At 37.2% G+C, this 12,056-nt stretch overlaps 1 protein-coding gene across 20 annotated transcripts in view; it reads left to right on the top strand.

The window, feature by feature from the left end:
• Positions 1 to 12,056, top strand: part of MBTD1 (mbt domain containing 1) — a 70,812-nt gene that overhangs the window by 46,599 nt on the left and 12,157 nt on the right. For 19 of the 20 annotated variants that reach the window (XM_057535508.1, XM_057535503.1, XM_057535505.1 and 16 more), the window contains 10 exons: positions 73 to 190; positions 2,927 to 3,061; positions 3,339 to 3,427; positions 3,637 to 3,871; positions 4,482 to 4,537; positions 4,874 to 4,978; positions 9,140 to 9,287; positions 10,278 to 10,360; positions 10,766 to 11,000; positions 11,496 to 11,573. In XM_057535508.1, coding sequence (XP_057391491.1) covers positions 73 to 190; positions 2,927 to 3,061; positions 3,339 to 3,427; positions 3,637 to 3,871; positions 4,482 to 4,537; positions 4,874 to 4,978; positions 9,140 to 9,287; positions 10,278 to 10,360; positions 10,766 to 11,000; positions 11,496 to 11,573 — 1,282 coding nt within the window. Of the gene's footprint in view, positions 1 to 72; positions 191 to 2,926; positions 3,062 to 3,338; positions 3,428 to 3,636; positions 3,872 to 4,481; positions 4,538 to 4,873; positions 4,979 to 9,139; positions 9,288 to 10,277; positions 10,361 to 10,765; positions 11,124 to 11,495; positions 11,574 to 12,056 lie in introns of those variants that run through there. The other variant, XR_450494.2, reaches the window with a different exon arrangement.

Below are 12,056 nucleotides of genomic sequence, written 5' to 3'. Positions count from 1 at the left end.
GTGCTTAATTTTGAATGATGTGTTTTAGGCTTTATTTAATAAGATGATAATTTAATAATTTTTATATGACAGGCACCTATGGGGACCTGCTGGGGTGATATCTCAGAAAATGTGAGAGTAGAAGTTCCCAATACAGACTGCAGCCTACCTACCAAAGTCTTCTGGATTGCTGGGATTGTAAAATTAGCAGGTGAAAAGCATGTGTAATAATTTACTTTAAAAATGTCAGTTATATTTTTAACTTATAAGAAAGCATATTTGTAAATTTTCAAGTATTGCCAAATAAGTATGATGTAGGGCAGAGGTTAGCAAATTTTTTTCTGTAAAAGACCAGACAGTAAATATTTTCAGCTTTGTGAGCAATGCAGTCTCTGTCATAACCATTTAACTCTACCATCATAGCATAGAGGCAGCGAAGCAGTACATAAATGAATAGGCATGACTGTGTTCCAGTAAAACTTTATTTATTGTTACGTGTCATAAAATATTATTTTATCTCTGATTTTTTTTTCAGCTATTTAAAAATGTAAAAACCATTCTTAGATGGTAAACTAAAAAACATCAGGCAGTAGGCCAGATCTGTGGGCCATATATAGTTTACCAACCCCTGATAGAGGGAGATGCTTTGGAAAGTAACAAAAAAGTTGAAGTACTAAAAAAAAGTGATATGGTCCATAATATGAGAAGTAAAATAGTGATGAAAATTTCATCTATTTTGCGTACTGCCATTTTCTTCATTCCCACCTCTTCCAAGTACCCCAGCCCTTATTACATTGTTGCTCATGAAGTAAATGCATTAGGTGTCTGCTGTGTTAGACACCATGGGCAGGTGACATGCAGATGTATAAGATTTGGTTTTTTCAGCGAGCTCACGTCTGCTAAATATTGAATACATTTTAACACAAGGTGCTTAGTGAGTGGTGTAGTAGGACACTGTAGTACTTCAGAGGGGGAGCAACCACTCAGATGATAAAAGTTGTCCTGAGATTACTGGATGAGGTATCTTACTCCTCCTACTCTTTCTAGGCTTATCTCCAGCCATTCTCCCCCAGACACCCTGCGTATTGCTCCCTATGTACTGCTGATAGACTTAATTTACCTAAAAATGATCTCAATTCCATTTTTCTGTCTTTAATGGCTTCTTTGTCCTTAAAGGATCAGGATGGTCAGCATTTACAGCTATTGATGAGTTTCACCATACACCACTGGCCAGATTTTTTCTTGTTCCCCAACATAAATGATCTGTTCTGGTGAGATTAGTTTTCCTCCTCTCTCATACAGCATGTTCTGTGTCACCTCCATGCCTTTACTCACTCTCACTCTCTCACTTACCATATTTAACCCAGTTCAGTTCCCACCTTTTCCTTGAAACAGTTCCCCAGCTATATAAGCATTCTCTAAATGCTTGTATTATTCTCTACACCTTAATTGAAAACAGCAGTATATATTTTTTTGCTTGATGTTTAAATCCGTTGCATTTAAATGGCTCTAAAGATCAATGTATTTAATATCCAAGAATTATTTCTATCTTCCATCTGGTTTTACATTTCTGTTTTATCTAATTGCAACTTATGTCTCATTTTAAGCCCCTTTAATGACATTTTAGAAATGAGCCTGATATTGATCATGAACCCAGAATCAGCAATAGTTAGCAAAGTCATGAGTTGTTCTGTGAATTATTGAATTTTAAAACTAAAAGTTTACTGCTATAAGTTTTCATCATAAATATTAACACATGAAAATGCTGACTGAACTTAGCTCCCAGCCTGAAGTACAAGTTTATTGGGCCTTTTTTATTCCACTCAAGGCCTTAAATTAAACCTTAATCGGGCTTCCCTGGTGGCGCAGTGGTTGAGAATCTGCCTGCTAATGCAGGGGACACGGGTTCGAGCCCTGGTCTGGGAAGATCCCACATGCCACGGAGCAGCTGGGCCCGTGAGCCACAATTGCTGAGCCTGCGCGTCTGGAGCCTGTGCCCCGTGACGGGAGGGGCCGCAATAGAGAAAGGCCCGCGCACCGCGATGAAGAGCGGTCCCCGCACCGCGATGAAGAGTGGCCCCCGCTTGCCGCAACTGGAGAAAGCCCTCGCACGAACCGAAGACCCAACACAGCCAAAAATAAATAAATAAATAAATAAATAAATAAGAAAATCCTTAAAAAAATTAAACCTTAATCTATTATCAATACAAGGTTTATTAAATTATAAACAATATATATCATATACTATTTGTTCTTTTCAGGAAATAATTCTTCCGATTTGTTTAGTACATATAGATTTTAAGTGATTTCACATACTTTTATTTGTGTTTATTGAACTTTTTTACCTCGCATTTTCAAATCTTATTTCCAAATAAACAAGACAGAAAAGTTTAGGCTCTTAAAGGAGCCACATCCAAATTATCCAAAAATAATTTGGTCACCTGATCACTTGGATAAAGCAGTTTCTTTGAAATATACTTTAACTGGATTTCTGTGACTTAACAAGGTTATACTAACTTACCACAGTCTTCTTTATTTCCAAAATTACACATTCTAATAGAACTTTCCCACCCCTCTTTTCACTGAGAATTTCTTTTCTAGAATTTAAGAAACTGTGGGTCAAGTTGAAATATATTCAGAGGAGTAGGCCATGCTCTGAAAACAGTTAAACTAATTACATTGTTCAGATAGTTCTCAAAGTTTCATCTATACCATTAGTGACAGCAGCCTCTGGGAACTTGTTATAAATGCAGATTCTCAGGCTCACCCAAGATCTACTAAATCTGGATCTCTGGGGTGTGGGGCCCAGCTATCTGTCTGTTCACAAGCCCTGCACATGAATCTGTTTCAGATGCTCACTGACATTTGACAGCCACTACCAGCAGCTATATCCTGTTGTATTTCATTTGGTTTTCTTATTATGCGGCAATTGCTTTGTTGGTTTCAGGCTACAATGCCCTTTTAAGATATGAAGGATTTGAAAATGACTCTGGTCTGGACTTCTGGTGCAATATATGTGGTTCTGATATCCATCCAGTTGGTTGGTGTGCAGCCAGTGGAAAACCTCTTGTCCCTCCTAGAAGTGAGTAGCTTCTTTGCCCTTACTGTAGCGTAAGTATTTGCACTTTAATGCAGTTTTATACTTAGTAACATTAAAGTGACATAGAAATTAAAATAATATTTTTTGGTTTCAAGTAACTTATTTGCTAGCAAGACATGCTTATTTTCCCTATTTTTGTTACTCTTCTTGAGAACTTTAATTGCAGGGAAATTTGTTACTATTTTTTTTTTTTAACAAACAGCTTATGAAGCAATTCTATTCTTTGCTAAAGTGTAACTGGTTATTTCTTTTGTTTTAGCTATTCAGCATAAGTATACAAACTGGAAAGCTTTTCTAGTGAAACGACTTACTGGTGCCAAAACACTTCCTCCCGATTTCTCACAAAAGGTAAAGGCAGGATCTTAGAAAGGGCTGAAGTGGCAAATGAGAACTCTAAAAAATGGAGTAACTTCGAAGTTTTTTAAGGAATTGTTTCAATTAGCGAGTCAGATGACCTATGTTAACTATCGAGTGCACTCGGTATTTTTATAGTACAATACTAAAATTATTTGTAGACCTTTGTCATGAATTCCCGACAGTTCTGATTTTGTTTCAAGGTTTCAGAGAGCATGCAGTATCCTTTCAAACCTTGCATGAGAGTAGAAGTGGTTGACAAGAGGCATTTGTGTCGAACACGAGTGGCAGTGGTGGAAAGTGTAATTGGAGGAAGATTAAGACTAGTGTATGAAGAGAGTGAAGATAGAACGGATGACTTCTGGTGCCATATGCACAGCCCGTTAATCCATCATATCGGTTGGTCTCGAAGCATAGGCCATCGATTCAAAAGATCTGGTAAGCACCTGTCACAGGAACTCCTGTTGAAAATATCATTGAGGCTAAATTGTACTACTTGGTTATTTTTCTCTGCAGGATAGCATAGATCAAAACTAGTTGCCGGGGCTGCTTATTCTACCTTAATTAGGAAAGTTTCACACCAGGATATTAATGTCCTAACAATTCCTTTATATTCCTTCCACTTGTGCTCAAGTAAAAAATAATGCACTGTTGGTCACAACTACATTTGTTTTCTTACACTTTTTTATCCAGCCTGTTTGAAAGAACTAAAGATAACCTTTCCCTTTCCATTCAATTTTAGTTGAAATAGTGAAATTAAATGTGGTTAGACTTAATACTAAACACATTAAAACGTACTACTTTCTAAAGTTGTAATTCCCTAACTAGGGAATTTCCAGCATTCTGATTGGCTGAATGTATTTAACAGAACATGTACTGTAAAGAGAGAAAGACTTTTAAAGAATATTATTCGCCATAAATGTAGAAGGCATGTATTTTTGCCATGTTTTAGAGTATACATACCTTGTGAGTTTGAAACCTTCAAAGAAACGTGGTTTTTGGTCTTCTCACAAATGCTGACAGATTAGTATGTAACTTTTCCTTGTAGATATTACAAAGAAACAGGATGGACATTTTGATACACCACCACATTTATTTGCTAAGGTAAGAAGTTTTTATAAGAACCCTCATTTGTAAATTAGGTTTGAAAGAGGGTTGTGGGTTTTTTCCTAATATTATGGAAATCATAATTACATATGTTCACCTAAAAGGATTAAGACCTTGTAATCCGTATATGTCACAACTGTTGATTATAATCATTCTTCAGTTCTATTTGCCTGAATTCTCTCTATTCCCTAATGGAAGTTTGAGTTATAATATTAGGTAGGTAGGAGAAGACACTTGGTATTTTCATCTGGTAAACTATTTCAACTTGGTATTATTTTAATTATTAACTGATAACACTTGTGACAGTAGATGTACTTTCATGTAATTCTTCAGGTAAAAGAAGTAGACCAGAGTGGGGAATGGTTCAAAGAAGGAATGAAATTGGAAGCTATAGACCCATTAAATCTTTCCACAATATGTGTTGCGACCATTAGAAAGGTAAGAAAATAGGTTTTAAAATATAGAAATGCAGTTATAGGAACTAGGTTTAAGGTAATAGGAGAAGGAGGCCCCTAACATTCATTTTGACATAAAATGTGTGCATCTGCATCTTCACTGGGGAGAACGTTACTAGTAATTTCAAAATAAATTTGAATTCTCTTAGGAGCTTTTCTTTTTATATATCTTGTTGTCAAGATTGTTATCTTGAGTCTGCTACCTTTATTTTATGGAAGTATATCCTTAAGTTAGAGGAGGAATATTTATTTAACTTACTTCCTGGTCAAAGCTTGTCCAGCACAGAATTTGTAACAAGGCCAAGTTTATCTTCAGTTTCCTACGTTTCCTTTGTGTGCTTTTTTTTTTCCGTTTTAGTAGTACTTTACTTCTTCTTTTCTCTTTTTTCTTCTCTTCTGAAACTGTTTGTTTTTGTTTTTGTTTTTTTTCTGAAACTTTTTATAAAAAGATGTAGAAGAGTGATTCTCAATTCTCAGTAGGCATCAGAATCTCGTGGGGAACAAAAAAAAATACCATTGACTAGGCCTCTTCCCCGACCCCGCACCCCCATTCTGATTTAATCAGTCTGGTTTGGGGCCCTAGCATTGGTTGTTTTTTTTTTTTTTAAGTCCCCAGGTGATTCTCAGGTACAACCAAGGTTAAGAACCATTGATCCAGAATCTGCTTACATAAAGGTGTAACTAAATTGTGATTTGCATTTCAACACAGTTTTAAGCCTTAAGCCAGAAGAATTAAAAACAGTTGTGATAAAAAAAAAAAAACACAGTTGTGATGGCTGCCATGTCCCAAACACTTGTGTTCAGGTCACACAGCTAGACCAGACAGGCTCCAAACCCTTGTTCTTCTTCTTCACCTAACTAGTGATCCAAACCACCTGGTACTATTTAAAACATAGATTTCCATGACCTACTCCAGACCTACTCAATCAGAATCACAAGAATTATTGCCCAGATATCTGTATTTGTTTAAAAAAGAAAGAAAATAAAAAATTCTCTCGGTAATTCTGAAAATCAGCCAGGTTTGGGAACCAGCGCCATTGTGGCATACTCCATGTGAAAGGAAAACAAGCGTCCAGCGAGTAGAACACCCAGCTTCACTCAGAAAATACTTTATGAATTCTTGCCATGCTAGGTTTGGTTTGGACTTTTAAGAAGCGTACAGTCTTGTAGAACAAGATAAGATGTATGAAAATAAGTTTAACATACAAGATCAACTATGATCTAAGAAAGGTACAAGTACTGTTGGAATTCAAATAAAGAAGAGGTCACATCTTCTCAGAGGAATCAGGGAAAGCTTTATGGAAGAGAGGACATTTGAAAACTTTGTCTCGAAGGATGGGAAAAACTCTGCCAAGCAGAGACGCAGGAGGAAATTGTGCCATGGAAAGTGAATATGCACAAAAGCATCAAGAGTGGAAAGTACAGGCCACATTTAGGAAATGGAGAGTGGGTCACACACAGTACACATCAAACAAGTTGCTTTGAATATTCTGGACCAGGCTTTTTGTTTATAAGGAACAGAAACCCGCTCAAGTGGGCTCTAGGAAAGTTACTCTAAGGTTGCAGTGGGCACGCTCACAGACATGCAGGGACACAGGGATGCGACCTGGGAAGGCATAAGCTTAGTGTCATCCTCCACCTCTCGGGGGCCTCTTTAGTCCACCTGTGCTCTGTCTGCACCACTCTTCTTTCACTCTCTCTCTGTTGGTGTCCTGCTCACTCAGTCTGCACATGGTAGCCCCTGTCCCTGTCTGTATCACAACCTTTCAGTGCCAGCTCCGACCGATGGCTTGACTACTATCTCTGTGTCTGTTAATTCTAATTACTGAGAGAGAATCTAAACAACTGAGCCCAGCCTTTGGCCTGGTCCTCTGAAGGTTGAATACTAACCCCTGATCCAGTCAGCTGTATTTAGAAAGGGAGAAATCCCATGTGAGTGGAGGTAGTCCTTTCCAGAGGTCTTAGAGCTGTTAAGGTTGAAGAGAAAGTTAGTGTACATATCCAATATAGTAGAAATAACTAGGAGAAAGGAACCTGCAGGCAAAGACAAAAAGATGATGTGGAATTAGATTATGCAGTCTTTAATGCTTGGTCAGGCTGTTTGAGTTTTCTTTATGAACAGGATAAGTTGGTAAAGGTTTCTGGAATGAACAGAGGTCATACCAAAGGAAAGTCTAACTGTGTAAGAGGGGAGATGTCCATAGAGGAAGGCTGAAAGCAATGATATCAAACAACATAATGGAGAGAGAGTTAGTTAATGGCAAGGATAAAGGGACTGAATGTTTAGGGAGAGCTGTGGGGACCCAGTGATTGATTGCCTTTGAAAGGAGCAGGAGAAGGAAGTTGTTGGTTTGATGCCCGGTACTAACTCTCAGAGAATATGTTCAGCATGCAGGTAAAATGCAGGACTGAGACACTGGGAGGGTGACAAACTCATGATAAAACTTGAGAAATTGTTGGCATAAAAGTCAACCATTGAAGAGTGGATGCCATCATGAAAACAAAAGAAAAGGGCTAAAATCAGAAACAAGAGTTGAAAGTGAAAGGGTGGCCACCAAAATAATGTGAACGAATGAACACAGAGGTGAGAAGATGGACCAGTAGACTGTATGTAATGAGAGTATGGGCATAAATGTTTCAAAAAATTGAGTAGTCAACTGGTATGGGATACTGCAAGGGAGGCTGAAGTGTTGGAAAAAAGGCACTGGATTTGACAAACTAGGAGGTCATCGGTGAGTTTAGCAGTTTAGTAGGGTCAGGACAGAAGTCAGACTTCAAGGAGTTACATAGTATAGAACTTGAATTGAGTCTCTGGGTGAAGAGTATATAGGAATTCATTGTACTATTCTTGTATCTTTTCTGTAAGTGTGAACTGTTTCAAAATAAAATATTTTTAATGTAATGGGAATTGGGAGACATTAGAGTATAAGAGATGGTGTGTTAGGAGCAAGGTACCAGTGACAGTGGGTCAAGATGGAGAAGTTTGTCTTGAGGGGCAAAGAAAGGACTACTACTTACAACAATTTGAGGTGCAAAGGATGGACTGTGAGGCCCCTCACGTAGTTTCTGTGATAGAGGAGCACGATCATCCAGAGCATGAGAGGTAAAGCTGGAGCTGGAGGAAGGTGGAAAAGGTTTAGAAAAACTTCTCTATGTGATAGATCAGAAGGAAATAAAGTTATTACTGAGTAAGATTTAAAGCTTAGCTGAGACTAGATAGTTAAATCGTAAAAGAGCACTCAGCCCACTTTCATCACGCCACAGCAGCAGACAGCCTTGGCCATTGGCAGAGGTACTGTTTTCCCTAGACCTCTGAAATCACTTCTATGTAACCATGCTGTTATTTCTGGAACACACTAGAACTTACACAGATTTTTTTCATTATAATTTCAGTTATTTAAGATAATTAAATAAAGAAACATTTTTCACTTTTAAGAGATCTTTATGTAATAGATTTTCCTTTCTTTTAGAATGTCACTTAAAGGATCATTTTTAAAATAGTGGTACCTAATTTTTTTTTTTACATCTTTATTGGAGTATAATTGCTTTACAATGTTGTGTTTCTGCTGTACAACAAAGTGAATCAGCTATATGTATACATATATCCCCATATCCCCTCCCTCTTGAGCCTCCCTCCTACCCTCCCTATCCCACCCCTCTAGGTGGTCACAAAGCATCGAGCTGATCTCCCTGTGCTTCCCACTAGCCATCCATTTTACATTTGGTAGTGTATATATGTCACTGCTACTCTCTCACTTCGTCCCAGCTTCCCCTTCCCCCCACCTCCATGTCCTGAAGTCCGTTCTCTACGTCTGCATCTTTATTCCTGCCCTGCCACTAGGTTCATCAGTACCATTTTTTTCCATATATGTGCGTTAGCATCCGGTATTTGTTTTCCTCTCTCTGACTTACTTCATTATGTATGACAGACTCTAGGTCCATCCACCTCACTACAAATAACTCAGTTTTGTTCCTTTTTATGGCTGAGTAATATTCCATTGTATATATGTGCCACAACTTCTTTATCCATTCATCTGTCAGTGGACATTTAGGTTGCTTCCATGTCCTGGCTACTGTAAATAGTGCTGCAGTGAACATTGTGGTTACCTAATTTTAAATACTTGGAATTCTGTTAATTTAAAAGGTGCTGGCTGATGGATTCCTGATGATTGGGATCGATGGCTCAGAAGCAGCAGATGGATCTGACTGGTTCTGTTATCATGCAACCTCCCCTTCTATTTTCCCTGTTGGTTTCTGTGAAATTAACATGATTGAACTTACTCCACCCAGAGGTACTTCTTCCTAATATATACACTGGATTTTCATCCTTGCTTTCCTTTTACATGGTACCTGTTTACAACATTTACCACAGCCCTAGATTTCTTGCTGTATGAAAATATAGTATGTGTGTATATGTATATATAAACATGCGTACATAACAAGAGCCGGGGGGTGCTCTGAAAACATAAGTAACTGTATCCTAGGTAGCTTTAATAAATTACATTGGTGTAGAATTTTCCCTAAGCATCCGTACATTTTATAATAAGAATTGGTATTCTCAAGCCCTGTTGAGATGTTGATGTAGGCTCAAAGAGCTACTGCATACATGAACTTTTTAAAAAAATAGATACTTCAGCCTTTGAGAGAAAGCAAGTTTTCATCTTTAGATTACCATATGAGGGGATTCCCTGGCGGTCCAGTGGTTAGGACTCGGGGCTTTCACTGCCGAGGCCCTGGTTCGATCCCTGGTGGGGGAAGTAAGATCCCACAAGCCAAGTGGTGTGGCCAAAAAAAATTAAAAGATAAAAATGATTACCATGTGACTTTTTAAAAGATTACATACCCTTAAATAGCTCATATGGCTTAACCAGGGACTTTCCTAATTTCAATATCTGAGACTTGGATTTTTCTCTTAAGAAGGAGAAAAGCCAAAACGGAAGACTATAAAAATAGTATTTGCCCAGCCAGTGTTCTTTCTTACAAAGAAAGAAAAATATTACTGAAAAAATATTAAATATTAGACTGTTCGAAGCCTAGGATTGAAAAGCAAAAGTCTGTAGTTCTTATACACTGAGGAGAGGAGAGTTACTTTGGCATTAGAATAAATGGGCGCACCTGTTTCTGCCTAGAAAGAGAAGAAAATCCGTATAACAAGGAGGAACTATTGTACTGTACAGCATTAGCACTTGAGATTGTAGTGTGCTCTGAATTACTTTATGTCTACATTTTAATATTACACTAATTTTAGGTGAACTCCTAGTTAAACCAGTTGTGTTTTTCAGGTTACACAAAACTTCCTTTTAAATGGTTTGACTACCTCAGGGAAACTGGCTCCATTGCAGCACCAGTAAAACTATTTAATAAGGTAAATTTAAAAGATAGCATAATACTTATGTGGATTTTTTTTGATGCTTCACAAATGCAAATCATTGTTGATCTAAATGTCTTTGCCTTATGTTAGAATTTCTTAGTGGAGATTAATATAAACAAATATATATTAGTAAAACAATATATGTATTTCCTTTACATAGGCATTGAAGCTTGTTTCCAAGCTTTGTTTCATTTTTAATCTGAGTAAAATAGGAACGAATACATTTCCTAACTAGTTCGTCTATGCTTCACCTTCATATGTTTCAGTAATTAATTATTTGGGATTTTCTTGGTCTAAATTGTTAATTGGTCATGTTACTTCTCTTTTGTCTTTCTTAGTGTTAGTAGAGTTATGCATTCTTCTTCTTACCAGTGTCACTATTTTGCTTCTCCACGTTAGGATGTTCCAAATCACGGGTTTCGCGTAGGAATGAAATTAGAAGCAGTAGATCTCATGGAGCCACGGTTAATATGTGTAGCCACAGTGACTCGAATTATTCATCGTCTCTTGAGGATACATTTTGATGGATGGGAAGAAGAATATGATCAGTGGGTAGACTGTGAGTCCCCTGACCTCTATCCTGTAGGGTGGTGTCAATTAACTGGATATCAACTACAGCCTCCAGCATCACAGTGTAAGTTGGTATACAGAAAAGGTGTCCTTTTGTAAAAATCAGCAATTCTCCGAGGACTATCTCACATAAATCATCTTGTGAGCTCACAGGACAAGAATATACCTATGTCTGATTGGTTGCCAGGTAAGATCTTAAGACTCAACAACAATATCACAGAATCAGACCATGTGTACCATGGCAGTGTGAACTCAATAGTCAGTTGCTTAATGACTATAGAAACACAACATTAAGAGCACTCACCAAATTAAGCTAGACTTCCTTTAATGAGTTTAAAGTTACAGGCTAAAATTTATTGATATATAATAAGTGCTTATTGAATAAATAATGGAATCTGTCTGGTATTGAGCTTCATGGTTTTGCAGGAACAAGTACCCTTATTTTCAAAGCATCATGTACTTGTATAAACGTCATGGTTTTGGTGAAGATAGTTCATCTAAGTTGTATCTAGAGTTGTAAGCAATTATTTGGTATCAATTTTCCTCTCTTATTTTTCAGCATCAAGAGAAAGCCAATCAGGTTCATCAAAACAGAAGAAAAAGGCTAAGTCCCAGCAATACAAAGGACATAAGAAAAGTGGGTCACCACGTGGTGTTTATATACATTTCCTAACTTGTCAGCCAACTGGGGTCTTGGTATTGTTGCACAGAAATGGTATCCCTTGTGAGAGCTGATAACTGTGCATTCTGTATTATGCTTAAAGGTGCAGTATGCCATAAAAGGCAAACCTTTTCAATAATGAGAAGCACTTATCTTTGATTGACAGGAAAAATTATTACCATAATATTTGATATATGGTAAAGAATAGTCTGTGAATGATTCTTGAAGTAATATGTAAACCTTCTGAAAATTAATCCTTTTTTTTTAAATTTTTTATTAAAAAAACTGTAAAAGCAGATGCTTGATGCTTACAATAGACTTGGAGACTAATAAACCCATCCTTCTTATAAACCAAAACTCTCTTTCTAGAATGATACTTGTAAGAAATTCAAGTTAAAAAAAAAAAATTCAAGTTGATAGCTAACACAATCAGGCTTAAGAAAATCTTTTTCAATATGC

This window comes from Balaenoptera acutorostrata, chromosome 20 (assembly GCF_949987535.1).
Source record: "Balaenoptera acutorostrata chromosome 20, mBalAcu1.1, whole genome shotgun sequence".
Classification (NCBI taxonomy): Eukaryota; Metazoa; Chordata; class Mammalia; order Artiodactyla; family Balaenopteridae; genus Balaenoptera; species Balaenoptera acutorostrata.
This window is presented reverse-complemented; position numbering and strand designations above follow the sequence as displayed.